General features: G+C 44.3%; 1 protein-coding gene across 5 annotated transcripts in view; it reads left to right on the top strand.

Annotated features, from left to right (window-relative positions):
* Nucleotides 1–24,193, top strand: part of ccdc9 (coiled-coil domain containing 9) — a 31,046-nt gene extending 6,853 nt beyond the window's left edge. For 2 of the 5 annotated variants that reach the window (XM_078284022.1, XM_078284023.1), the window contains exons 5-15: nt 1,484–2,017; nt 2,806–2,889; nt 3,369–3,533; nt 4,219–4,400; nt 5,854–5,915; nt 11,376–11,496; nt 12,583–12,715; nt 13,225–13,777; nt 15,379–15,873; nt 17,025–17,204; nt 20,926–24,193. In XM_078284022.1, the coding sequence (XP_078140148.1) occupies nt 1,484–2,017; nt 2,806–2,889; nt 3,369–3,533; nt 4,219–4,400; nt 5,854–5,915; nt 11,376–11,496; nt 12,583–12,715; nt 13,225–13,777; nt 15,379–15,873; nt 17,025–17,204; nt 20,926–20,930 (2,514 nt within the window). In that variant the 3' untranslated portion in view covers nt 20,931–24,193. Of the gene's footprint in view, nt 1–1,483; nt 2,018–2,805; nt 2,890–3,368; nt 3,534–4,218; nt 4,401–5,853; nt 5,916–11,375; nt 11,497–12,582; nt 12,716–13,224; nt 13,778–15,375; nt 15,874–17,024; nt 17,205–20,925 lie in introns of all 5 variants that reach the window. The other 3 variants (XM_078284026.1, XM_078284025.1, XM_078284024.1) reach the window with 3 other exon arrangements.
* Nucleotides 24,194–26,612: the final 2,419 nt, after the last annotated feature.

Here is a 26,612-nt window from a genome sequence, read left to right as displayed (position 1 = left end):
TCTTGCTCTCTCTCTCTGTCCCTCTCTCTCTCATTGTGTGTCTCTCTCTCTCCCTCTGTCTCTCTGTCTCGCTCTCGCTCTCTCTCTCTCTGTCTCTCTCTCTCTCCCTCTGTCTCTCTCTCTGTCTCTGTCTCTCCCTCTCTCTCTCTTGCTCTCGCTCTCTCTCTTTTGCTCTCTCTCTGTCTCTCTCTCTCTCATTGTGTGTCTCTCCCTCTCTCTCTCTCTCTCTCTGTCTCTCTCTCTGTCTCTCGCTCTCATTGTGTGTCTCTCTCTGTCTCTCTCTCGCTCTCTCTCTCTCTCTCTCGCTCTCTCTCTCTCACTCTCTCTCTCTCGCTCTGTCCCTCTCTCTGTCTCTCTCTCTCTCTCTCTCTGTCCCCCCCCCCCCCCTCTCTCTCTCTCTCTCTGTTCATCACATATCACAGTTTTGCATAATCCATAGCTCTAGTTATTCTCTTGTTCCTTTATATGGCACCAATTCTTCATAAAGAGGATTGAATGGGATTAAATTAAAGAGTAGAGGGGTGAAGTTCAGGGCAGGAAACAAACTTTTTTTTCCCCCATGGAAAAAAAAGAGCCTGATGGATTTTCACTCACCAGCCATTACCACTTTTTAACCAGCCAAATATGATTTCTCGAATAGAAGACAAGCTGCAAAGTGGTTCTCAACCTTTTTGGCTTGTAACCCCTTAACATGAAGCCATGCTTACTGTTACAGGCGTCACATGCAAAGTGAACAGTTCAACCAAATAATGATTTTCCCTTTTCAGGTTGTTTTGTTTGATTCCTTATCAGAGGAGGCCTACAGGCTGAAAACTATTCAGTATTTCACAAGAAAAAAGCAAAAATTACAGACAAATCAGTAAAAATAAACATGATAATAAAAATGTGTAGTTAAAATATGTTTTTTAGTATCCCAAAATCTCCTAAATCATCTCCCCCCAAAATGATCTTGTGACCCCCTGGGTGTCCCAAACCCGAGGTTGAGAACCAATGCTCCAAATGATGGCTGGAGCAGTTAATATACTTACAAGCTACAACAAAATACGACAAAATTTACCAGCAGTTTGGGTGGAAACTTCCCACCTTGGTTAAAGTCCTCATGAAGCAGCATTTTGACAGGAGTTTACTTCCTTAATGTGATGTATTTCCTGTTGAAACAAGATGTTGGGGAGGGATCATTCAAAAGTGTAAACCAATGGGGTATCGCTTACGGAGAGAGAGACAGTTTTATTTGATGGGAGGGGTGGAGGGGCGGGACCGTTCAAAAATCTGTGATGTTTTATTGGTTGGAATTTTCATTTACCCCTGCTGGTGCAGCATGAGGTCACCATGAAAGATACTGTTTTCCAGGAAGTAAAAGTAATGGGATTTTGTTATAAAGATACAAAAAATGTTTTTTTTTGGCATTGATTGTTAAATAGGTGTATATTATGAATGGAAAATTTAAGATTCATCGTCATTCATCGTGTGTCTTTTCCTGCAGGAGAAGAGAGTCGTGAACGACTGGAAACCCGGAACGCCTCGCGGCCGGAAGTCGTCCGAGGAGAGCGACGGCCACAGAGCGCAGGGCGACGCCCACAGCCCCCCCAGGAGGGCGGGGTCAGGGCGACTGGGCCGGGGGGGTCAAAGAGGAGGCGGTGGAGAAAGAGGAGTAGGTGGAGAAAGAGGAGTAGGTGGAGAAAGAGGAGGTGGTGGAGAAAGAGGAGGTGGTGGAGAAAGAGGAGGTGGAGGAGAAAGAGGAGGTGGAGGGGGAAGAGGAGGCCACCAGGAGAGAAGAGACAGGGAGCCGAGACCTGACAGACCCAGAGATGGAGAACCAGGGGAAGGAGGACCGGGGCGCAGAGGAGGGAGGAGAGGAAGAGGAGGAGGAGGAGGGAGAGAGGGAGGAGGAGGGAGAGAGGGAGGAGGGAGAGAGGGCGGAGGGAGAGAGGGAGGAGGGAGAGAAGGAGGAGGGGGCGGGAGAGAAGGAGGTGGTGGAGGGGGAGGGACACCAGCGGGCATGGACAGGAAATCCAAGGTGAGTGTGGATGAATTGACTTTTTCTTGGTTTTATTCATTTCTAACCTTTATTTAACCGGGAAAATGCAACCAGTCTTATGGTCCGTTCACGTTATGCGCCACAAAAGCTACAAACAGTCCGGCGCACCGAGCTACGCCGTCACCCACAGAGCAGAGAAGTGTTTGGCCGGTTGTCGTCAGTTCATGTCGTCGTCACGCTGTGGGCAGCAACTAATGATGTCATTCTGTCATAGCTTTGTTTTTGTCTCTCTTTTTATTTTATTTTCGCAAATAATCGTTCTTGTTAACTGAAATAATTCATCAAGTAAATAATAAGAAACGTGAATATACCCTACTTTCCCTCTGCTCTGATTGGTTCGTGCTTCACCGCATCATCAGAGCGTGGGAAAAAGTTGAAGCAGCTGAACTTCGGGTTTGTAGCTGCTATATTTTACGCTCTGGTGTTTGTAGCTTCGTGCCGCCGGCTTCCACTGAAAATGAATGACTTCCTGTTGCTTTGTAGCCCGTAAACGTACCGTTAGGGTTAAGTGCCTCGCTCAAGGGCTCATCAACAGGCGTCGTTGAGGGAGAGCGGAGTGTTAAACATTCGTTACACCTGCCCAGATTTTCCCGGTCAGTCAAAATAAAACCCAGTTAGTTTTATGAGTGTTTCTGGTGTCTAGTGTTCCCTGGTCTTACACATGACTCTAACTCTTCTTGTATTTGTTAAATAATTCATTGCGATCTATCACTGATGATCCAACCCTGTGTTGTTGTTATTGTTGTTGTTGTTGTTTTTGTGGACAGGAATGGGAGGAGAAGAGACGACAGAACATTGAGAAGATGAACGAAGAAATGGAGAAGATCGCAGAGTATGAGAGAGGACAACGGGTATGGGATTGAGTTTTTTTTTTAAGATTATTTTTATGGCATTTTGATTTATTAGATCAGATTAGATAGTATGCAGTGGAGAATGACAGGTAGTATTCAGAATACACAAAGTATTACTTTATACCATTACATACTATAAAGGTCCTTATAATCCTAAACTGTGTGTAGTTTTGGAATTCAATGTTTTCTGGGGCTTACATGGCTGGTCTGTTGTTGATGATCTGAAGGCGTCAGTTGACTATCTTAACTTTATTGATCTGTTGTTGTTATACATCTATTGATTTATTGGTCTTTGTTATGATAAAAGGCCTAATTATTAATATCTCCCGTTGTGTTTGGGGGAGAGACTGGCTTTAATGAGAACATTTAAATCATAAGAAGTAGTGCTGGTCCACCGCTGCTGAACATACATAAGGGAAGAATGGGAGATGTAGAAGGGCAGCTGTTGGACGGTTTACATTTGGTGTTATTCTCATCAGGTGGATGGAGACAAGCCCATCCGTAACTTCCTGGACGACCCGCGGCGCTCGGGCCCGGCGCCCGACATCGACCGCAAGGAGGGCAGCAGGAGGCACGTCCGAAACTGGGGAGGGCTGGACTTCGACAACGTGAAGACGGGAGCCGAACTGGAGAAAGAGTGGACTGTGAGTAGAGCCGGTCTGTGAAAAGGGTTGTGAGCAAAAAAAAAAAAAAGTTTGAGAGTCTGGCTCGAGTCCCGAGTTAGTCTCAAGTCTTGAGGCACAAGCCTCAAGTCAAGTCCCAAGTCTAAATGTAGATTGCCAAGTCAAGTCCAAGTCATTAATGTCAAGTCTCAAGTCTAAATGTAGAACAGCCAGTCAAGTCAGAACAAATCAAGAGTCCAGTATCAATTTAATATCTTAAAGAAAACTAAATATCTAGGACTTTTCAGTGCAATATGGTTTTAATAGGATAAAAACTTGGTAAGAGCATCATGAGTTTGATTTCTATAATCAGTTTCAACTTCAATAAATTCAATCATTCCATACAAATTCAGAAAACAGAATTTAAATTCAGTCGTCTGCTGGAACAAATCTCATCACTTTCAATCTAAGTCATTTACACAAACACAAGATCTCAAGTCAAGACTTTAGAAACCTTTTCAAGTCGTCAAAGTACAAGTCAAAGTCGAGTCCCAAGTCACCAGAACTCAAGTGAAGTCTCAAGTCTTCTCTTCATGCATCAAGTGAAGTCTCAAGCGATTAAAATTGTGATTCGAAGTCATGTGACTCGAGTCCCCACCTCTGCTTTCCACTGTAGTGGTACTGATGCCTCTAGTGTTGTTTACCGTGTCCCTCTCTGTCCCTTCAGAGTCGAAGACCCGGTCCGAAAGGCTCGGTGGACATGACCATGTCGATGACGGGCCGGGAGAGAGCAGAGTACCTGCGCTGGAAGAAGGAGCGTGAGCAGATCGACGAGGAGAGACTCGCACGCCATCGCAACGCCACGGGCCAGTGGAGACGAGAGTGGGACGCACAGAAGACTGACAGCATGTGAGGAGGGTCGGAGGAGGGTGGGAGGAGGGACGGGAAACAGGAAGTGGAAGGAGAGGGGAATAGGGAGAGAGAGACTTGAGCGTGGCTGGGTGATTGGGAAAACGTATGAAAGCTACTTTCTTTTTAAAGGGAAACCATGGCACTGTGAATTTTAGGTGGTTATTTTTCTTCATTGGACATTGTGGGGAAAAAATTGACTAAGGGCAACTAATCTGCCGCAACTTTGCAGCTCTTCCAAGGTGCATGAATCGAAGAGAACCAGAAGATTTAAAAAAAATCAGATACTGTTGGAGCACAAAATATTAATGTTAAAAACTACTTGTAGTGGCATGGGAAATGTTGCCACAAGTTTACAGCTAGCTGGGCCACATGGATGAGGAATGCTAACAAGCTTTTTTTTAAATTTTTTTCAAAAAATAATAATTTAACCAGGCTGTCATTAAGAACAACATTAAGAATCCCTTTTTTCAAGGGAAACCTGGCCAAGGAAATGGCATCAAGACAAACACAGAAGTTGCAGACAATCAACAGACAGCAATGCAAGAAAGCAAAATGCAATCAATGCCAAATAAATGAGAGAGCAAAGTAACATTTTCTGGAAAAGCGCATCAATTGACCTTTTTCCCACAGCAGCTATTTTTAAATTATGTCACACTTGTGGTGGGAAACTACCCAGAATGGCAAGTACAGCCCAGCTGTCCCAAGATGCACATCATACAAACCACAGGAATCAGACATGTATCATTCCACACATTCCCCACTGAAAAACATATTAGAAGCCAATGGATCTCAAGAATCTGGAGGGACGTAGGGTCACATTTTATGGTACTCTGTTTGGCTACCGGCTACCCTAGGAAGCTAGCTAGTAGCTAAATACTAATCTAGCTAACTTCCCATTTTTGGTCAGTTGTCTTGTTAACGTTCAGTCGGCTTCGCCTCTGTCGTCTGCCTTTGTTTTCATGCGCTATGCCGATCTTCCCAGTAGAGTTTCCCACCCTGAATGTGACAGGAGTTCAAAATGTCCGCTGTGGGAGAAAGGTCAAACCAGGAGACTCAAAGGCTAAACCTAATTAAATCTAAACAAAGCAAAGACAGTTTCTTATTGAGTCTTCCATAAGATCATTCATCACTTTTAGGGAAACTGGACAAACAATGAAACTTGAGTATTTGAAGTGTAGATGAATAGATGAGAGCGGGATGTGGAGCGGCTCGACACGGTGGGGTTGGGGAGGAGGTGAGGAGGCAAGGACAGCAGAGTGTGTGTGTGTGTGTGTGTGTGTCTGTCTGTCTGTGTGCATGTCAGTAGGGATAAAGATGACGAGCAGAGAGTGGTGTGATGAGAAGGTAGTATGTGGAAAGGGGAACATTGATCTTTGTTGCGTGTGTGTGTGTGTGTGTGTGTTTGTGTGTGTGTGTGTGTGTGTGTCTAACCCTGCGGTGTTTTTCACAGGTTCAAGGAGGACCCATCTGTGGCTGCAGAGGGCATGACATCAGAGCAGGGCGGCAGGAGAGGCAAGTCTTAAAACACACACACACACACACACACTCTCCCTCAAGACGAGTCTCTAACAAGGTGCTGTTGCCATGGCTACACAACAGCTGACAAGTCAAGGACAGCACCCATACCCCAACATCTCTTTTCGTCTGACATGATGTCACTCCAACACACAAACACGAAACGTCGCAGCATCACAGGACGCGACTCCAAGCCCCTCCGCCGGCTGATTAAGTCCGTTATGTAAATGCGAGCTGATTAAGCTCGTTATGTAAATGAGCGATGAATTTCCCCGGAGTCCAAATCAACCCCTTAAGCCTCCGCCGTGCCGATCTGACAGGAGGTGACAGCTTTTAGAAGGAGCCTGGTTCTCAGTCATGGGTAGTGAGGTGCTGGGAAATACAACAAGGAGGACACACCGTCCACTCCAGCCGGGGCAACAACCGCCACTATAAACAAACCAAGATATATATATTTCAAAAGAAGGATACATGCCATCAACTTCTAGTGTAAAGAAATAATTAAAAAAAAAGAAATTCAAACCGATACATGCCAACAACTTCTAGTGTAAACAAACAAAAAATCGATATTTCAAAAGAAGGAAACCAACATATTTTGACCTGCAGATAAAATGAGTTTTAATGATAATAATGCAACACTTTTATTATCCTTGTTGGAACATCTTTTCTCTCGCCCCCCTTCCTGGTTAAACGGCTCTTGTAATCCAGATGCCAGGTGCACAATTCTGTAATTACGTGAAACCCCAGATGTCGATGCAGACGAGATTAAAATTACCCCAGGAAGTCAAAATACAGTAGGTAATTTCAGCTGGAATTTGAATATTACCGTCCCGAGGCTATCACCTGGATTGTTGCTTATACTTAATAACGCTCTTGTGGATTCGTCTGTTTTATCGTTTCGTGTGCTTGTCCCCCTCCGTACGACCCGGTCAAGATATATTACTTACCTACTATTCTCCCTCAACACCCTGATAGCACTAATGTCATCTTTATTTTTTAGAGGGATTTATTTTCTTGAAAACACCCTTTTTTATCTAACTTATATCAGTCTGATACGACTATAACGCTGCCTACAACTAAAGATTTATGGAAGCTTGAGAAAGGTAGAAAAACACTTATTTGGTAAATCAAAAGGTTGGTAAGACTGAGTTTAGGTGAGTTTACCCTCCAGTACATCTGTCATCACAGTGCCGCAGTATGACGATGGTGATTGGTTTACATATTTGTGGTTACGATGTGTTTTTATATGTGTGTTTTTTTTGGGGGGGGGGAACATTTCTGTTGTGGACATGATGTGGTGTGTGTGTGTGTCTTTTGTTGTGGCTGTAATGTGTGTGTGTTTGTGTGTGTGTCCTCCCTACAGCCAGGGGGCGTAACTCCCGTACAGAGCCTCGGGGCAGGGCCTCAGGTTAGACCACAGCATGGGACTGAGATTAAAGTGTGTGTGTGTTCCATTTGTTTCTGTCTGAAGCACAACAGCAGCACCCAATCCCAAACACACCTTCACCTCTCCTGGATCCAACTAGATCTAAATCCCAACCTGGTGGTTATCATTTTAAAATGGGCAGTTCTGGTCTAATCCACTGGTTTATAGCCATGGTATATATCTTTAATATAATGGCAAGTCTATTTTACTCTATTTTATATATATTTAGTATCAGCTGCCTCAGTGGGATTGAATCCCCTGACCCTGGCAGTGTTGCAGGGTGTTTGCAGGTCCTTGAAAGGTCTGAAAAAGTCTTCAGTTGTCTGAATTTATAGACTGGAAAAGTATTAAAATGCCTTAAATACGGTTATTAGAGATCTCACTTTTTCATCACACAGTGACAGGTTTCTTTGTGCTGCATGTCCACTCTTAGATTAATACAGACCTTTTTTTTTTTTTCAATGCATCTGCTCTGTGAAGCACAATTGGACTTCATGTCCCTTAACAATATACTACTAGCCTTGGTGTCCTTTTTCTTATTCTACCTCCATTTGTAGTTGCAGAACTTTCAGAAACAGGCTGGTTGCGCCATCTTTTATGTCTTTATTTTGGTTTTTAAATTTGTCTTGATTTCAATTCCGAGCAGCATTAAAAAAGTCTAGCAAAGTCTTAAATTTGCCCTTCTGAACCCTGCAGATACCCTGTCTTAGTGCCCATTGAGCTGCACTGGGCAATTGTGCAGATTTCAGCCATCTGGAAAACTAGAATCATTCAGCTGGTGCCCTGACGTTACATTTTCATACTGTGGACGTGGAGGTTTTGCCTCAGACACAGTCCGATCCTTGTAGGGGTTTTGCTTTGGAATTGGGTGACGATCTGTAAGGATTTGCTGAACTTTCCCGAGGCTGGCAGCGCTCCAAACGCTTCTCACCACACACACCAACCTCAGGAGGTCAAATAGTGTTTGCAGATAGTTCTTAGTGTTTGATTTACTTGCTCAGAGTGCCAGACGGGTGGAGTTTGCCCTCACTGGACAAAGGAAACAAGTGCCAGAAAAGTGGAGATGACCACAGGAACGTCAAGTTAAATTTGCATACTTTTCTGTGATTGACAGTAGGGATGGGACAATAACCGCTATTACTATATACCTATATCGTATTTCTATATCTATATTACTATTTATTTTATTAATTTCAAAAGGAGGAGCGCTCTAATAAACTGTTATATTGGTTGCACTTTCAAAGGCATTTGACTTCATTGTAGATGCTGTTATTTGGATTTAAAACTCTCCTTACAATTTCTATAAGATAAAACGGCATTTTATAAGAAAAAGTCAAATGTCTTGTGATTGATATAATAAATTAGGTGAATTAAATGATTGAAGCATATAGGTTACAGTTTTACATTTAAAGATAATATCCTGTATCGAGATAATTCTGGTCAAGATAATCGCACTGTGAAATTTTTGTATTGGTACGTGTCCCGATGCAGATCATCCAGCCCGTGTTGTTCCTCAAACAGCTGAAAATAAACACTAAAAACTATCTGTAACTGCTACTGAACCCAGGTCTCGTCCTTCCCTCAGTGTGTCTGACTGTAACTGGAGTGTATATTACAGATTATGGCATTACACCTGCCGCACGTCATAGCCTGCACTCGCTTTGGCTGTGTGTGTGTGTGTGTGTGTGTGTGTGTATAAATGTGTGTGTGTGTGTGTGTGTGTATTTTTCAGCGTTTCTAATCTGTGGAATGACTGAGCGTCCTCTTCACAGCTCCAGGCTGCTCTGTGCAAATCTCTTCATCTTCATCCTCTCACTTCTTTTCTCTCCACTGATCCCCTCATCCCCCCCTTTGTACTTGTATCTTTCTCTCTCTGACCTTTTTATCGCAAGCTTCCTCTCTCTCTCTCTCCCTCCTCCGCCTCTCTTCTTCCCTTCCTCCATCCCTCCTACGCTTGTATCTCTCTCCCCCTGACCTTTCTCTCCCCTTCCTCCCTCTTTCATCCTTCCCTCACTTTGACTTACTTTTCTCTGTCCTTCATCTCCCTCGTCCTCCCTTCCTTTCTCCCTCCCATCCCTTCCTCCTTCCCTCTCTCATCATCCTCCCACACTTGTATCCTCCTCTCCCTGACCTTTTTATCGCAAGCTTCCCCTCCCTCCGCCTCCTCCGCTCTCCCGTTCTCCCTTCCTTCTTCCCTTCCTTCCTTCCTTCCTTCCTCCCTCTCTCTGCTTCCTCCCTCCATCTCCCGCCCTTCTTCCCTCTCTCCCTTCCTTCCTTCCTCCCTCTTTCATCCTTTCCTCACTTTGACTACCTTCTTCTCTCTTTCCTTTACCTCCCTCTTCCTCCCTCCCTTCCTTCCTCCATTTTTCATCCTTTCCTCACTACCTTCTTCTCTCTTTCCTCTACCTCCCTCTTCCTCCCTTCCTTCCTTCCTTTCTCCCTCTCATCTCTCTCACACTAGTATCTTTCTCTCTACTTCATCCCTCTATTTCTCTCCCTTCCTTCCTCCCTCTCTCATTCTTTCCTCATTTTGACTACGTTCTTTTCTCTTGCCTTCACCTCCATCTTCCTCCCTCTCCCTCCCTCCCTTCCTTCCTTTCTCCCTCTCTCATCCCTCCCACGCTATTATCTTTCTCTCTCCTTCCTCCCTCCATCTCCCGCCCTTCTTCCCTCTCTCCCTTCCTTTCCTCACTTTGACTACCTTCTCTCTTTCTTACACCTCCTTTTCTCTTGCTTCCTTTCCTCCTCTCATCCCTTCCATACTAGTATCTTTCCCTTATCCCTGACCTTTCTCTCAACCTTCCTCTCCTTTATCTCTCCCTCTTTTCCTCTTTCTCCCTCCCTTACTTTCCCCCCCTTCCTCCTTCTGAGTTTCAGTATTAGAGCTGTCTGTTCATCAGTCATCTGTTAAATAACTAATAGATGCTTGACTTTGCCCCGGAGGTAAACAGAAGGTCGGCGCTGCAGACGACCCGGACCGCTGCTGAAGACTCTTCACTCTGATATTATATAAGACAGTGAGGCTAGTTTTACCCAGACTGCAGCAGCAAACAGGACAAGGAGGTGGAGGGATAGATAGAAGGATGAAGTAGGGTGTATAAATGAGTGGAAAGTGTGACAGGAGATGGGTTTGATGGTGTGGCCGCATCGTAGAATACAGGCGACCCATGTTGTCCAGGGCTAGACTAGTCACAACACACGAGGTATCTGCGTGTCCTTAAAAAGTCTGGAAAATATGTAAATTAAATGTAAGGCCTTAATAAGTATTAAAATGTCTTAAATACAGCTATTAGAGGTTTCTTTGCACTGCATGTCCACTCTTAGATTAATACAGAACAGTTTTAGAGGTACAAAAAGTTAGTACAAAAATTGTTTTATTCTTTTCATCATATCTGGTTTACTGAATCCAATTGGAGTTCATGTTTCCTAACAATTTTCTTCCTGGTGTCCTTTCTCTTTCTCTGCCCGTTTTAGTTTCAGACCTTTTCATCAGCTATGTTGAATGAAAAATAGTCTGGTTTTCCAGTTTTGTTTCTTTATTTTGGTCTTAAATTCAATACCAGGCAGCAATGAAAATATCTCAAATATTGTTTTATGATACCTGTAGATACCCTGATACCTTAATTTTACCCAAGCTATGGCAGACTATCACAATACCTATAGTGAACAAAACTGAAAACTTCTTATTGGGTAATATTCAGAAGGTGGAGCAGCCTTAGGTACAAGAGAATGGCTATTAGCACCACCTGGCAAGATAACCAGCTGTTTGACAAGTCTGTCTTATAATCATACTCTTTAAAATTCAGGTAATAGAATGCCTCATTTCCCAGCTTATGTCCCATCTGGGTCATGAATTTTGATACTTGCGATGCCATTAAATACCAGCACTTGTAGCAGGATATAAGGCCTTGGTAATTAGACCACTTCACTCCTCTTTCTATCCCCCTCTTCTCCACTTCCCCCTACATTTGGTCTCTCTTAATTTCCTTTTTGTAATCCTCTGTCTGACTCACCATCGTTCTGCCCTCCAGACGACAGTAAGCGGCCTCCTAAAGCTCCGACGTTTGGCGACTTCCTGTCCCAGGGCCGGACCCCGGGGGGCCGGGGGGAGCGGGGCCGAGGGAAGGGCCGAGGACAGAGACAGAGCTACAGGTACGTTTGAGCTGAGTTCATACGGACGAAATCACAGTCCATGTTTCAAAAGCTTCACGATGATGCGTAACCAAATTGTGCTGTAGGCGTGTTTGGGGTAAAATTGCAATATTGAGGCTGTAGTTATCAGCAGTGAGCACTGATCTCAGTAAATGAAGTAAAGTGAAGTAAATTTGACTTTACTGATCTGTCAACATCATTACCTCACATACCAGTTGTGGCGTATAGGCTTGGGCGATATCCAAAATTTTATATCGCGATATACGATATTATTGCCTTTGTGGATTTGGAGGTTTTTTTCGAGGGTTTTTTGCGGGGGTATTTTATTTAATTTTTTCTTTTCTTTTCTTTTCTTTCTTCTAAATTACATCACATTTCTAGACTGCGTAATAATAATACTTATTATTAATAGCCTAGAAATTTGATCTTACTATTCAAGCATTGGCGGAAACAACGGCCATTTGGTGTAATTTGCTCATTCCTGCTATTTCCAGGAAAGCGGGCTGATTGTGGAAAAGGGAACCCACTTTTTTTTTTTGATGTATCAACAGAGTCTGAGAAATAAGGAGTTGCATCCTGGTCTTTCTGCTTTTCTTTTTGATGTCCATTTCGCTTGTTGGACTGTATTTATTTGTGAATTTGGTTCACTGCAGCAGGGGATTCTGGGTACTGGCAAGCTAACCAGTTTATTAACCAGTGTATTTTTACCCACTGAACCACTGAAACACCTGGATGGCTTCCACAGTGGTTAATGGTTACCAAATGTTGCTGCAAGCACTACAGTTTTATTATTTAGGAAACATGCATGCTTTACTTTTTTTTTATATCCAATTCTGTATGCTTGGTACTATATATTTATTTATTTATTTGGTAAAATGCACCTGTAGGGGAGGGAGGGAGGGGGGGAGAGAGAAATGCTTACCATCAGTTGCTGAAAACATTGCAGTGTTATTATTCAGGAAACAGGCTGTTTTTCCTTCTTTTTGTTAAGCGGTATTTGTGAGTTTGGTACTCTGTGTGTGTGTGTGTGTGTGTGTGTGTGTGTGTGTGCATTGAACAACTGACATAACTGTATGCCACTGACAGCATGCATGACAACCGCTGGGAGGGAGAGAAGGAAGACGAGGAGAAAGAAAAGGAGGACAAGACGAAGAGAGAGGAGAAGACTAAGAAGAAGGAGAAGGAGGAAGAAAAACCCAAAGCTCCCCCGCCGAAGAAGGTACTTGGGTTGCATCAGAGAGCGTCTTGATTAATTATACAAACCGAGCACCTCACCATGAGGCGTTTATTTTTAAAATGGTCGGCCCCAGTTGAACCTGGCAGCGAAGTGAACAGGACAATAAGTTTCCTCCTCATTTCTTTCTAGAAAAACAGTCCAGCTGAAAATTGATGGAGAGATTCCGTCATAGTGGAGCTTTTGATCAACTGTTGGATAAATTGAACACTATTTGAACATGAAATATGCAGATTAGAGCACAAATACATACTGTACACACACACATGCTCAGGTCCTGGTTGTTGTTCCTTTATTTATTTTATTAACCTTTATCAAAGAAACAATACAATATACCAGCATTGTAAAAAGAGATTAAAGATAGATGGCAGATGAATTTGATTCTTCAAACGCTCTATTTGCATCCTACTTTCCCTTTTTATTTACAGTAACAATGTTGTCCCACCGTTTTCCCATGATGTTTTATAAAATCTCCATGTTTCGTCTGTTCTCAGGTGGAGGAGAAGAACGGAGACGGAGAGGACGACGAGGACGAGTGGGAGGACGCCAGCGACGGAGAAGACGACGGTGTGGAAGAAGGGAGCGACGGCTCCGAGGGCGAGCACGACTCCGGGGTCGACGAGAAGAAAGACGCGGAGAAAGAGAAGCCGACCTCGAGTAAAAACAGCTCCCCCTCCTCCCCTTCTCCCCATTCCCCTCCCTCCTCCGGCCCGTCGGCGGGAAGCCCCAAGGACCAGCGGACCCCCAGGCCGAAGGTCCACATCCCCCCGCCGGGCGCCCAGGACTCGCCGGAGGGAGCCAAGCCGCTCAGCCCCTTCTCCCCACTGGACGGCCACCAGCCCGTGTCCGACTGGGGGGAGGAGATGGAGATGCAGTCGCCCCGGAGCAGCATGGGAGGAGAGAGCCCGCTGAAACCCCCCAGCGCCGAGGCCAGCCCCCCCCAGGCCAAGACCCAGACCCAGACCCAGAACCAGGGAGAGGGAGCGGCCGCCAGCCCCTGCAAACCTGCTGAGTCCGAGAAAGACAAGGACACACAGTCAGGTAGGGGTGGAACGATACGATATTTACCTCCATGCTTGAGCCACAGTGCCATAATACTGCAATAATAATCTGTGGGAGCTTAAGTAGTGCGATTTGCCGCTGCTTTATATTGTGATTTAGTTTTGAAGGCTTCAATTAAAAAATAAGATACTACAATATTGGATATGGAAAGAGATTAGTGTTTGAATGTCATGCTCATATTGAACCGTTGTTTTGCATTTAACAGTATGATCAGCCGATCATGATCCGATGATCATGATGCAGTGGCACATCATGTAAAAGTGCACAGCAAGCATAAATTCATTTAAATATAGCGCTGTGTTTAACAGACTGTTCTTATGGCTGCATCATAGCTGGCCTATCTATGTGTAAATAAGTCAAAGGTTTTATCCAGACATATTAATTGCGTAGGTGTTTACTCAGCTGTTGCCAGCAGCAGCAGCACATGAAGTTTTTCACTGCAGCAGCCGGCTCTGCCTTCTGTCCAAAATATTAAACTGGTTTTAATGTTCTGACTGCAGCAAATTGGCTCAGACTTTCTTATAGCATAGGTTCAACTGCTTTCCTGATCTGGCAATTGAAAAATGTATTAATTTATCTTTTTTTGATTGGACAGATGAATTGTGATCAGCTGCACACCGATGACCTGTTTGTAACGTTTATCGGACAATTTTGATCAGTGGGCAATCGGGTGCATCCCTGATTATTGAATTAACATTTAACTGTAATTTCAAACTCGGTTTTCTCAATTCAGACTGAGCTCTCCGAGACGCAGGAAAAGCAAACGAGCAAAGATTCATTCCAACATTGTCGGAGAGTGTACTGGTACTACTGCTGCTAGTTTTCAACGGTTCAATATGAACATGACAAACTCAAATTTACGCAATTCAATTCAGTCTCTTTTTATAATTTGGACATCAGTGTGTATTGATAGAATATTGTGCTCCAATATTCTACTGTATCAATATTTCCTAAACCTCTGCAGACAGGTTGGGTGACAAGACAGAACAGGAAGGCAATGACTGTGTTGTTGCACCTAGTGAGTTTTTCAGTAAAGCGCATTATCCCCTTTTATTCATGCCACTCACTACTCCTCCATACCAATTCTCTCTCTCTCTCTCTCCTCTATCACTCTGCCTCTCTCTCTCCATCACTCTCCTCTCCTCTCTGCCCTCGCTCTGATCTCTCTCTCTCTCTCCTGGATTCCTCTCAACACAGAAAGTGGGTTGGAAAAGGGAAACACTGTCTGAAATGTAGCTCTCCTCTCCTCTGTCTCTTTTCTTCGCGTCTCCTCTCGTGTTTTCTCTCTGCTCGTCTCTCCTCGCGTCTTCTTTTATCGTCTCGTCTCGTCTTCTGCGTTCCCTCTCTTCTTTTTGTTTCTCTTCCTCTCACTTGCTCACTAACTCTCCGTCTCTCCCTCCCTCACCCTACCTCACCTGCTCCACTCCCTTTCCTTTCTATGTCCCTTCCTATCTTTTTTCCGTCCTCCCCTCTTTCACTCCTCTCCCTCTCCCTCTCCCTCTCTCTCCCTCTCCCTCTCCCTCTCCCTCTCCCTCCCTCTCTCTCTCTCTCTCCCTCTCTCTCCTCTCTCCTTCCCTCCTCAGCAGTAGAAGCCACTAAAGCCCGGCAGACTGTGATAGTGTCAGAACCAGACTCCGCCCCCACGGACCCCCCTGCTGCCCCTGCCTCTGACCCCGCCCCCTCTGAAGTCACTGACCCCGCCCCCTCTGAAGTCACTGACCCCACCCCCTCTGAAGTCACTGACCCCGCCCCCTCGGAGGTCTCTGACCCCGCCCCCTCTGAAGTCACTGACCCCGCCCCCTCTGAAGTCACTGACCCCGCCCCCGCTGAGGCCTCTGACCCCGCCCCCTCGGAGGTCTCTGACCCCGCCCCCTCTGAAGTCTCTGACCCCGCCCCAGCTGAAGTCACTGACCCCGCCCCCTCTGAGGTCTCTGACCCCGCCCCTTCTGAGGCCTCTGACCCCGCCACCTCTGATGCCTATGACTCCGCCCCCTCTGATGTTTCTGACCCCGCCCCCTCTGAGGTCACTGAGGTCTCCGCTGCAACGACGGACCAGGACGCACCCGCCGCTCCTCTGCAAGGTAAAGAACACACCGCAGAACTACAAGGACCATCATGCTTTGCTGTTGTGTGTGTATAAAATAGATATTACTGCATACCAGTGTTTATACTGTGTTCACATTACAACCTCTAATGTAATGTAACCTGTAATGCACTGTTAGAGGAAAAAACGAAAATCCACAATAGTTTAGCCAAAATTCTTCCTAAATATTTATATATATATATAGAATCAATGTTTTTTTTTTTAACATAACACATCAATGATATACTTGGATGCAAAACGAAAAAATATGGGAGAAACAAAATACACCGTAACCCCAAGGTTGGGACTACAGCTTGCGCTAGATCTAATTCTGTGAAAAAAACCATTCAATTCACTCTGAGATTTTTTTTTCATTGTCACTTCACTTTCTTTTCCATTTTCTCTCAGTTGCACTCGGGTACCGTGGCAATTCAGATCCGCCCGAGGCTGCTGACACTGACTGGCTGATTGACTCGTGTGAACTCTCTCTGTTTCTCTCCCAGAATTAGATCGGCTTCATTAGCAGGACAAGTCTGCCCGTGTCGCCAGAGCGGACATGCATATTAAATTAGAATTAATAACAAATCTGCACAAGTCAACGCAAGTTCATACATGCATACAATAATTACAGATATACTGGCAGGAAGTGTATCGTTAGTCCCGCCCTCCTCCCCCCGCGCGTCCTCTTTGAAGAATTCTTGGAGCCAATTGCGGAAACGCATTTGTACGAAGCCAATGAAACTGCAGAATCACCCCGAACCTGATCGATCGTACCTCAAAAGCAGTTGAAAAAAACGTTTCACACCGTTGGAAGCAAACATATCGTTCAACCCGGTAAATGTTTTCTCTCACAGCCCACAGCAAATGGTACACGCCCCAAAACGACCCAAACCTCTTAAACAAGCCAATTACAGGCAAATGGAGGGATTTAGGCGTGAATACAAGGTCACAGACAGATTGATAATCTATAATTGAATCTTATATTTATTTGTTGATATGTTTAAGGTAGGAAAAGATTCATATTGCAGCTTTAAGAGAACAAAATGAATGGACATAAACACACAAAATCAATAAAACAAAACCTCTCAGGGATTACAAGATATTTTTTTCAGCAGTCTTCTCTCTCTCTCTCTCTCTCTCTCACCCCAGATAAACCAGACGCCCCTCCTCCCTCTCCCTCGCCCCCCGCCTCGCCTCCCGCCGTCCTGGAGGCCGACCAGAGCGCCTCTACCCCGGCGGAAGGGAGAAGCGATGCCACCGCTGAGCCCGTCGCCGAGCCTGCCGGGACCGGCGCGGAAACGTCGGAGTCCTCGGAGCAGCCGTCCTCAGGTGCGGTCCACATCAGCGACTTTGAGACGGTGGCTTACCGTAAGAAGTCTCTGACACCCGCCCTCACGCACCTCTAACCGACCTCTGACCCCCCCCGTTCACCCTCTTCCTCCGTCTGTTTTTTTGTTTTTTGTCTGTTGGTTTGGTGTCCTCGTCTTCCATTTCCCCGGTTGTGGCTCGCGCACTCACTCAGCCTTGCTTCTTTTTGTTCCTTTCATTTTTAAATAAGTTACCGTTGGTGGCATGACGAACCCAAAGACGCATATTTATACTCAAGCACAGCATTTTGTCTTGCTTTTGGATCTGTCACGACATCGCTGCATTCTCCAACCAATCGGAAACCCACTTCCTCTTTGAAACTCCTCCCAGCTGTCCTCCTCCTCCTCCTCCTCTTCCTCCTGTGATGGACTGTGAAAGCACTAACTCCGCCTCCTGCAGTGGTTTCTGTTGTATCTACTCACTGTGTGGTAAACCCCGCCCCCTCCCCCTACTCCTCCTCCTCCTCCTCCTCCTCCTCCTCCAGAACAGCTGGTTTCACCTTCCTCGTCATGTGAATCTTTCCTTTTTGTTTCCTTCCCTTGTGGTGGTGATGAAAATGCTGACAGTGCTGCATGGCATGTTGCCTGCGTTACCAATCCTCTGTGTGTTGGCCTCTCTTCCTCTCTCCTTCACAGTTTTCATGGTGTTGATGCAGGCTTGTCAATCAAATGACAAAGATATGAATTATGAGAGGAAGAGAGGAATGAAAATCAATTATTCTGTGTTGCCCCTTTTCCATGCGTTTATGGCGCCTTGGAGCTCAGATGTTTCCAGCTAATCTGCTGTATCAAAGCAAAGAGCAGTAACTACTTCCTTGTTTAAAAGGTCAAAAACTACTACATTAGATTTCATATCAACAAAAATTATACCTATAAATGCTTCTAATTAATATACAATCCACTTCTGTACCATCAATACCAGGAGATAAACTTATGTTTTACGATTCGGACAGTTACTTCTCTTTGGCTTGGCATGGTGGTGATGACCTCAGAAGTTTGAGCTTTGTGTTCAAGCATTTATTCCGTTATTGTGCATTCAAGTGCTGTCAGGAGAATCGGATATCGGAGACTTTCCCACCAGGAAGCAGCACTTGAACGTCCCCCCAATTCAGCCACTGAAGTAGAGGAAATGGGGATGATAGATGGTACATGAATTGGCTGAGAGTGACGTAGCTGCCTTAAGGCAACATGGCTGACAACATGAAATTAGATGACAGCCAGTTGCAGTCAGCTTGTCCCTACTGCTGAAGAATGGAGCAAATAGCTAAATGGATGTAGCACACTGAAAATACATTGTTTAAATTGAAACAATTTGGAGAAGGTCGCCAAAAAAAATTTGACTTTCCCACTCGTTCAATGCGTGTTTTTCCACCTCTGAGTTCAGAAACTTCCCAGTTCCTACTTGCCATGAACGCAACCTTTTTATCTGTTTCCTTGTTCAACTTCTGATTGGCTGATCCATAACCATCCAATCAGAACTTGACCCTCACCTGGATGTTGTGCATGGCTTCACTAATCATGTTAATAATAGTCATGTTGACAAAAAGTGCATTTGTTGCTTTTATCTGTTTTTTTTGTTTCAGTGTGTCTCATTTTGAACATTATGACTGTTTTATTTCCCCTGATGGAATAGGCTACTTACTGGATTTTGTTTTATTTTTTTAATTTTTTTGTGAGATTGTTCGTCACTCAGCCCAAACCATAAAAGCCTTCACTGTTATTGTGGTTGATGCAGAGAGTAGACTCAGCCACTCACAAGTCTATAAAATGACACCAGACAATGTTATGGAAGAATTAGCCAGCAGCGGGGCCTGACTATAACCTGGCACATGGTGGACGCTTTCATCCAAAACACCTCACAGTACCAAGAGTGCATACACTTTCAGCCTGGGATGAAACGACGGTTACTATTAGTGCCTCATGATCAATCTGTTGCTCTGTTGTTTTCAGCACACAGTGGTTTAAGAGTGTGCTAAGTGGAAAAGCCACAGCAGCCCAGTCATTAGTCTCTCTCCTCACAGCCATTCAGCTTCTGTCTGTGCTGCCGATCTTTCTGCCTAATGGCTGAGTTTCAACATACAGATGATTTTTAGATCGAATCAAACCTCTTCCTGGGTTTACCGGCGGTGTAAAACCCCACTTTGATTGCATTTACACTTGTTCCGATTATTCGTGACTCATTTTCGATAAATGGCAGAAGTCAGATGAGATCATGTGACGGGGGGGTGTGTGTGTGTGACTGTTTTCTATGTGTTTGTTTTTGTGTGTGTTGCGTCAGGGCGGAGACCAGGAAACGAGGGACATTAGAGGCACAATTAAGGTTTTAAAAGGCTTTTCAGAGGAAATGAGCTGCGGCCTGCTGGACAGATGATAGGGCTGATAGGGGCGGCGAGCGTTTTAAGTGCTGAAGGCTGATTGCATTAAATCTTCTGATGTTTCTGAGGCTCCACAGTGGAGCGTCCGACCGTGGGTGGAGAGGATGACGTGAATAGGATGAGTAAAACCCAGTCAAATAGTATTATTATGATCGTAGTAGATACACCAGTCAACAGTCTGGACCCACCTGATTGAATGTTCTGTTTTTCATTCTCTTAAAGCCATTTTGATCTAAAGGCTTCTGCTTAAATGCTTGAAATTAGTTTCTTAGACAAATATAAATAGTGAAGTTGATCCTATGTATGAATTTCTTTCCAAAGCCTTTTTGCCTCTCCATCAAGGCAAAGGGCGGCTGCTTTAAAGAATCTAAAATATATAAGACAGTTTTGATTTGTTTAACACTTTTTTGGTCACTGCATGATTCCATTTGTGTTATTTCATAGTTTTGATGTCTTTATTCTAAAATGTGAAACATAGTAAGAATTTCCCTTAATTTTACTTCCTGGAAAACGGTCTAGGCGTGCATAAAATTTCCAAATGCATGTTTGGGAGTCCACCCCCCTCAGGAAAACCCTGTTTCCTTCTCCTACGACGCCGCGGTTGCGTCACGGTTGACTGGAATCCATTTATTTTGAAGAATACAACATTTTTGACAGCTCAAGATTAGGCACAACACATTTTTGAGTTTGTGAACAGTCCGTCCCCGTCACCACGTTCCGCCCAAACGTCCTGTTTCAACCGGAAATGCATTGAATTACGGAAACAAGAACCCATCTAAATACCGTTTCCTTCTCACTTTATAGGCGTTAACGTACATCTGATAAATGAACAGGCTTGTTTTTGCAGTTGCATGATTCGATAGATCGTTATGTCCTCTATACATGATGATTTCTTCTATTCAGCAAGCAATAATATCACACTGTATAGGCTTCTATTTATTTTCTGAGTTAGTGAATCGAATCCTTATGGTGCTCCACTGCTGTGCCATGCTCTACCAATTAAGCCACACTCTCAGGCCTGCAGTCAACCCCTTTCATGGAACACACACACACACACACACACACACACACACAGAGTAGCTCAATAGGCAGAGCATGGCAATAACACTGCTAGAATCAGAGGAAGGATTCCCCCAGGCCGCCCATTTTAAAAATGTATGCACTTATGGTCCTGTGAGGTGCTGTCGATAAAAGCATCCAGCCAAATGACACATACACACACACACACACACACGCACACACACACACACGTCCTTAGCCAGAGTGTGTGACCACCCTCCACTTCCTCCCTGTGTTTTTCGTCAACAGGCTGAAGGCTGCTGGGAACACAGACTCACACTGCACAGGGTTCAAAGAGGATGGAGAGGGATTGATGGAAGAGGAGGAGGAGAAGAGGAGACGATGAAGAACACCACACACTACTCATCACTGGAGTGACCATCACTGATTTATAAAAAGAAAATGGAGAAAAAAATGAATTCAAGCCACGGTGGGGAGGAGGAGGAGGAGGGACCGCAGCATCATGGACCAGCCTGTCGGTCTCTCTCCTGCGTTCAGTTCGCTCGTCTCACCTCCGGGTCGCCGCCATGTTGTCTCACTCTGTCTAACGTCGGCCATTTAAACAACACAAAACAATATCTAGTGATAACCGTACTGCTTTTAAAGTATCAAAAAGCTTCAAAATATTTTATTCTTACAGCAGGAGCTCAAAGGTTTTCTGCTAGCGGCGGGTGTGGAGGAAATCAGCTGAGTGTCGTCTGATTCTGCCTGGAAGATCACAGAAGAAGACTTAAGCTTGTGCGTAACAAAATGCATTTCACTCAAAAAAGAAAGATATGAGGAAAGCGTCTCTTTTGCACCAGTATCAGAACCTGTACTGGTTTAGGAAAATTCCCAACAGTGCCCAGCCCTAACTCTGTCTGGATAAACGTCCCGACACCAGAGTATCGAGGACTTTCAGGTGATGTAATGCCCTCTGGCGGCCATATTGGAGGTCCAAAGCTCTTTGGTGACAGTGGCGGAGAAAAGCTGATTGCATTTCTAAACCTACAACTGGACTGTCTCAACAAAACTGAATAGACATGGTTCATTTCTGAGCTGTTTTTGACTGGGAACTGATCATTTCACCACTGATCCATCTTATCAGTTTTAGCTTGTTAGCTAGCTTACCATAGTATCTGGTCAGCTAGCTAACACTGTCTTGTAAACACATCTGATTAGCACACTAGCTAACATTTCTAGTAGCAGCTAGCGTTAGCATGTTCACATTAACATCAGTGTGTTTGCTGGCTAGTTAGCTAGCTAACAGTTTGTTCAGGTTAACTGATCTGACTCTTCTCAAGCTACAACTCAGAGTGTTTTGGAGAAGAGACTAGGGCTAAAGACAAGACAGTTTACTGTGTCACAGTAACCAAATCCACCTTATCACACTATTCACTTTTACATATAACATTACTGAATGGATCTACAGCCACACCACAACAAGCTTTTTTTCTGGTCGGTCTTTTTCCAGCCTGGTTGTTGTGTATTTAGACATTACTCAGCTGATTCTCCTCTCGACCTCCAACATGGCAGCAGACATGGTTGCTATAGGAGATTTTTGATGCAACTGCAAAGCCTCGATGTTAAGTGACACAGGCGGCCATCTTGTGACGTGACATCGCAGTGAATCACAGCGGCTCCATCGATCTTCATAATGTACGGATGGGACTCACTCTGCCCGTTTCGCTGTTTATCGTTCTGGCAAGGCGAGGATCCATCTTGCTCTCTGGGTTTTTATTTTGTGGCTTTTAATTGCTTGGTTTGGAGGACTGTACAGGGAAATACTTTTTGTTTTTCATATCAGATGCAACTGACTCCACTTTGCTTTGTTTTCTTAAAGTGGAGAGAGAGAGAAAGAGAAAGAGAGAGGGAGAGAATGTAGCCCAGTCTGATAAAACTGGTAAAAGCATGACAACACACTGAATTTTTGTCAGAATTGAGAATCATTTGGCCTGAATGTTTACATGAGCTTAATTGCGGGTGCTTTATAAGTGTCGATTATTTAATGTTTCCCATCACACCCAGCTGCAGGCTTGCTGTATGTGTTGCAGAATAACTAAAAACACACACACTGACTCTGGTATTGACGATCCCAACCGGTCAGATGAGGATCAAACTAAGTGACCGGCTGCTCCTATGATATTTTTGTACATTTATCTTTTAGGCGTTAAGCTGATGCTGTGACCCAGAGTGACTCGCAGGGTTCAGTGTGGGCGGGACACTCGGCTGTTGACGGGACTGAGCCTGTGACCCTTCACGCCTCCACCGACGTCTCATTTTTATCACAAAACCAATCATGTACCTGCAGCAGTCTGAACACGGGCGAGGCTGTTCGCGCATTTCTGTCGCTCTGACTCTCGATAATCAGAAAATCAGAGGATTGGTGCATTTTCTACTCACACCGACGCAGACTGTGCTGTGATGCTGTGAATCTGATGCGGATCTGCGGAGGAATCGATCGTGTCCGTCTGTTAAGATTCCCCCTCTTCCCTTTAATAACAACAGACTTAGTTTTAAATGAATTTGAGTTTCATTCCAAAATGAGATATTGATGATTTTTGACAAAAACAGACCAACTCGTAGAGTGAATTAAGAGTAATATTAGAATATTATTGATATTATTAGCTGACAAAAGATATTTTCTTACAAATTGGTTTCGTGTTTGAGGATGCAATTGGATATTCTTTTTAAATATAGTTTTAATAATTTGTGTAGGACTTGTCCTCAAGTTACAAAGTGTAGTAAGATCAATTACTACTTGAGTAATGAAGCTCAGGTGACATTTCGTTTTGTTTTTTTCAAAATGGACATGAAAGCATTTTGGGATGAAACCCTCGACCTCAGCAGACCAAGGGCTTTGAGTTTGGTGTTTTTTTTAACTTTCTGCTTGGTCTTTGAATCCTGCTGGCTGCAGCCTGTGTGGCGTTTAAAGACACACAGACGAATCGGACGCTTTAATGTTTTCGTGTTCTGTATCAAAGGAGTGGAAGCGACGCGTTCGGAGCGAGAGGAACTGCAATATGTATAGTTTTTAAATGTAACGGAACATTCCACAGTTTGATGTTTGTGTGAAATGTATGAGCTATGAAAAAGTATTTGTTTTTACGTTTTGGGGTTTTGTTTTGTTTTGGTTTTTTTTTTGCATACGGATCTCTTTGTGTTTCTCCTCAGCTCTGAAGATTCTGTGATTGTATTTAAGGCACAGCGGATATTTCACCATACAGCCGTTTCTAAAAGGTCTTCCCGTTTGATACGTGAACTTGTGTTAAGAAATAACAAGGTTTGCCTTTGGAGTGGAGTGCGAGTGTTTTTCATAAATAATCAGGACTTGGCATGATCCCGAAATTGTAGCTTTTTAATCTCATCGAATCCATTCATTAAATCAATAAATCAATTATTGTCCCGATCGGCTCACACATCATGTTTGTACAGCTTTTCAAAGCCCACATGAAATGTAAAAGCACGGTGTTGCTTTTTTCATTTTGGTTTTATTTTTTTCTCATTTAGCCAATAAATGTATTTCTCTGGCCTCTTATCTCAGATGTGTGATTTTGTGTGTGAGATGGAGAGGAAAAAAACAGTTACCTCATGATTGATTAATTGTTTGATTTATTGATTGGGTATAAAAAGGTACAAACAACAGTACAACCCAGAGGATAACAGGTAAAACCATACTTGTTTCCAACATTGTCCTCGATGGTATATAAAATCAGAACAAAAAAAATCCACAAAAAACATACAATATGACAGCAAAAAAAAACAACAGAACTTTGACATTAGTACAGCAAATTTAATCCATGAGCTCTAATGAAGTAAAATTCCTAAAAAATAAAATAAAATTCTGCATTTTGTACACAATCCCTACTGCAAATAGAAGCTAATTAAAAATGAAAGCTAATTAAAATAAGATAAAATTCCTAAAAAGTATTTTATGTTCATCTGGTAATATTTTCTTCAAAATGCAGCTGATTACATGCTCTGTGTGTGTGTGTGTGTGTGTGTGTGTGTGTGTGTGTGTGTGTGTGTGTGTGTGTGTGTGTGTGTGCAGTGATAACCTCTCTACCCTCCAGCCTCTTCCTGACTGTCACGGCTGTGTGTAAAAAGCCTTTCACCTACAGAGGATAAAGGGTATATAGAGTGAGAGATTTACGTCCTGCCTCTCCTATCTGCTCATCAGGCAGCGTGGCGGTATATAAACCCTTTCTGCCCTCGTGCACAAATTGAATACCCAGAGTGCCTCTTGCCTTCTGAATCATGTCTCCTGCATGATGTCGACCTTGGCTGCTGCAGGGTACCAGCATCCAGCCCCATATTTCTTTTTTTTCCCTCTCCTGTAAACTGTACATAATGAGGGTTAGGAATGCCTCCATGAATAGCCTTGAGGCGGCATGACTCATCTGTGTGTTTAAGCCCCTGTAAGGAAGAGCGTCGTACCGTTTTATGAGTGTTTTATGTGTTTTATAGGCCCGCGCGCCTGCTCCGCTGCAGATTTGCATGGCTCAAGGAGGAAATAGAGGAGCATCATTTGTGGGATAATGATTCTTCTGCGCCTTCATCTCTCCCATCTTCGGCTGCGGGACGCTCCTCTCTCTCAAACTATAACCCAATCGTCGCGTGTTGCGTACTTTCTGCCCCTCCCCGCGCGAGGCTGCGTCAAGCTGCGCGGAGGCAGACAGAGCGGTACAGGAAGTTAAGCGATTTTGCCTTCAAAATAAGAGCGTCTTCAGTTTGACTTGTGCAAATCTGTACTCACCCTGACCTAGCAGTGGCAAGTGGTTGCATATTAACATTAACACCTGTTGGTAAATGAGCCAGGTTAACTGAGCTGACTCTTCTCAAGCTACAACTCAGAGTGTTTTGGAGTAGAGACTAGAGCTAAAGACAAGACAGTTTACTGTGTCACAGTAACCTACATTTGGAAACAAGTCCACCTAATCAGACCATTCACTTTTACATTTCACTGAATTGGCCTACAGCCACACCACAAACTTTTTCAGCTAGCTCTCCTTTTCTAGCCTACATTTGGAAAAAAATCTACATTATCAAACCATTCACATTCAGTTAGCTTACAGGCCTGTGGGTCCACATCCATGACGTTTATCTTTTTCAGATTTTGCTCTTTTTGTTGACAGTTTATTTAAATATATAGCTATTAGTGCACAGCCACAGGCAAATGAAAAGCCTGTATGGGATGTAGGCTACAGAACAACATCAAAATTGTAACAAAATATTCAATGGACTAGGCTACATTAAGAGAAACTGATATAGATTTTAAAAAAAAATTGTATTGTATTGCAGTAACCTATTGGCCTGCACTAAAACAGATTAATCTTCTTTGTATTCACTGTGGCAGCTACTTTGTATTAAAAGTTGCAACACAGTCGTCAATGACTTTTATTCTGAAAGTCCTGACCGGAAACCGTATGTTTTATCCTGGCTAACTTGACAGTGGTCCCGTGCAGCTGATGCCTGGGAAAACCTCCTTGTGTACAGTTTGCCCGGTGCGCACCGAGCACTCAGAGGGGTCAGAGCGGTCCGCCGAGCCGAGACACACTCACCGAGGAGCGGGGGGAGGCGCGACAGCTGCCCGGCAGGCTTCACCTTCACCCGGACCGGCGGAGCGGAGACAGTCGGGGAGGAACGGCACAGCTGGCTCTGCTGTCCGGACTCAGATGAACAGAAAACAGTCAGCGGCAGAAAAATCCTCGGATCAGATTTCACCGCTAATATCAAGATGAAAGCGGCCGGCAGACAAGTGACCGTGACCACCAGCGGCGCCGCGGCCACCGGGAAGCTGAACGGGGACATGAAGCGGAGGCCGAGCTATCCCGGCGACCAGCGGGTGAAACACGCCAACATGTCAACTAAGATTTGGGTGAAAGTGGCGATGGCGATTGCCTATTTCCTCTGCGTGTCCGTGGCGGCTTTCATCCTGGTGATTTACTATGTGTTTT

Source organism: Centroberyx gerrardi, chromosome 6 (assembly GCF_048128805.1).
Source record: "Centroberyx gerrardi isolate f3 chromosome 6, fCenGer3.hap1.cur.20231027, whole genome shotgun sequence".
In the NCBI taxonomy this organism is placed as follows: Eukaryota; Metazoa; Chordata; class Actinopteri; order Beryciformes; family Berycidae; genus Centroberyx; species Centroberyx gerrardi.
This window is presented reverse-complemented; position numbering and strand designations above follow the sequence as displayed.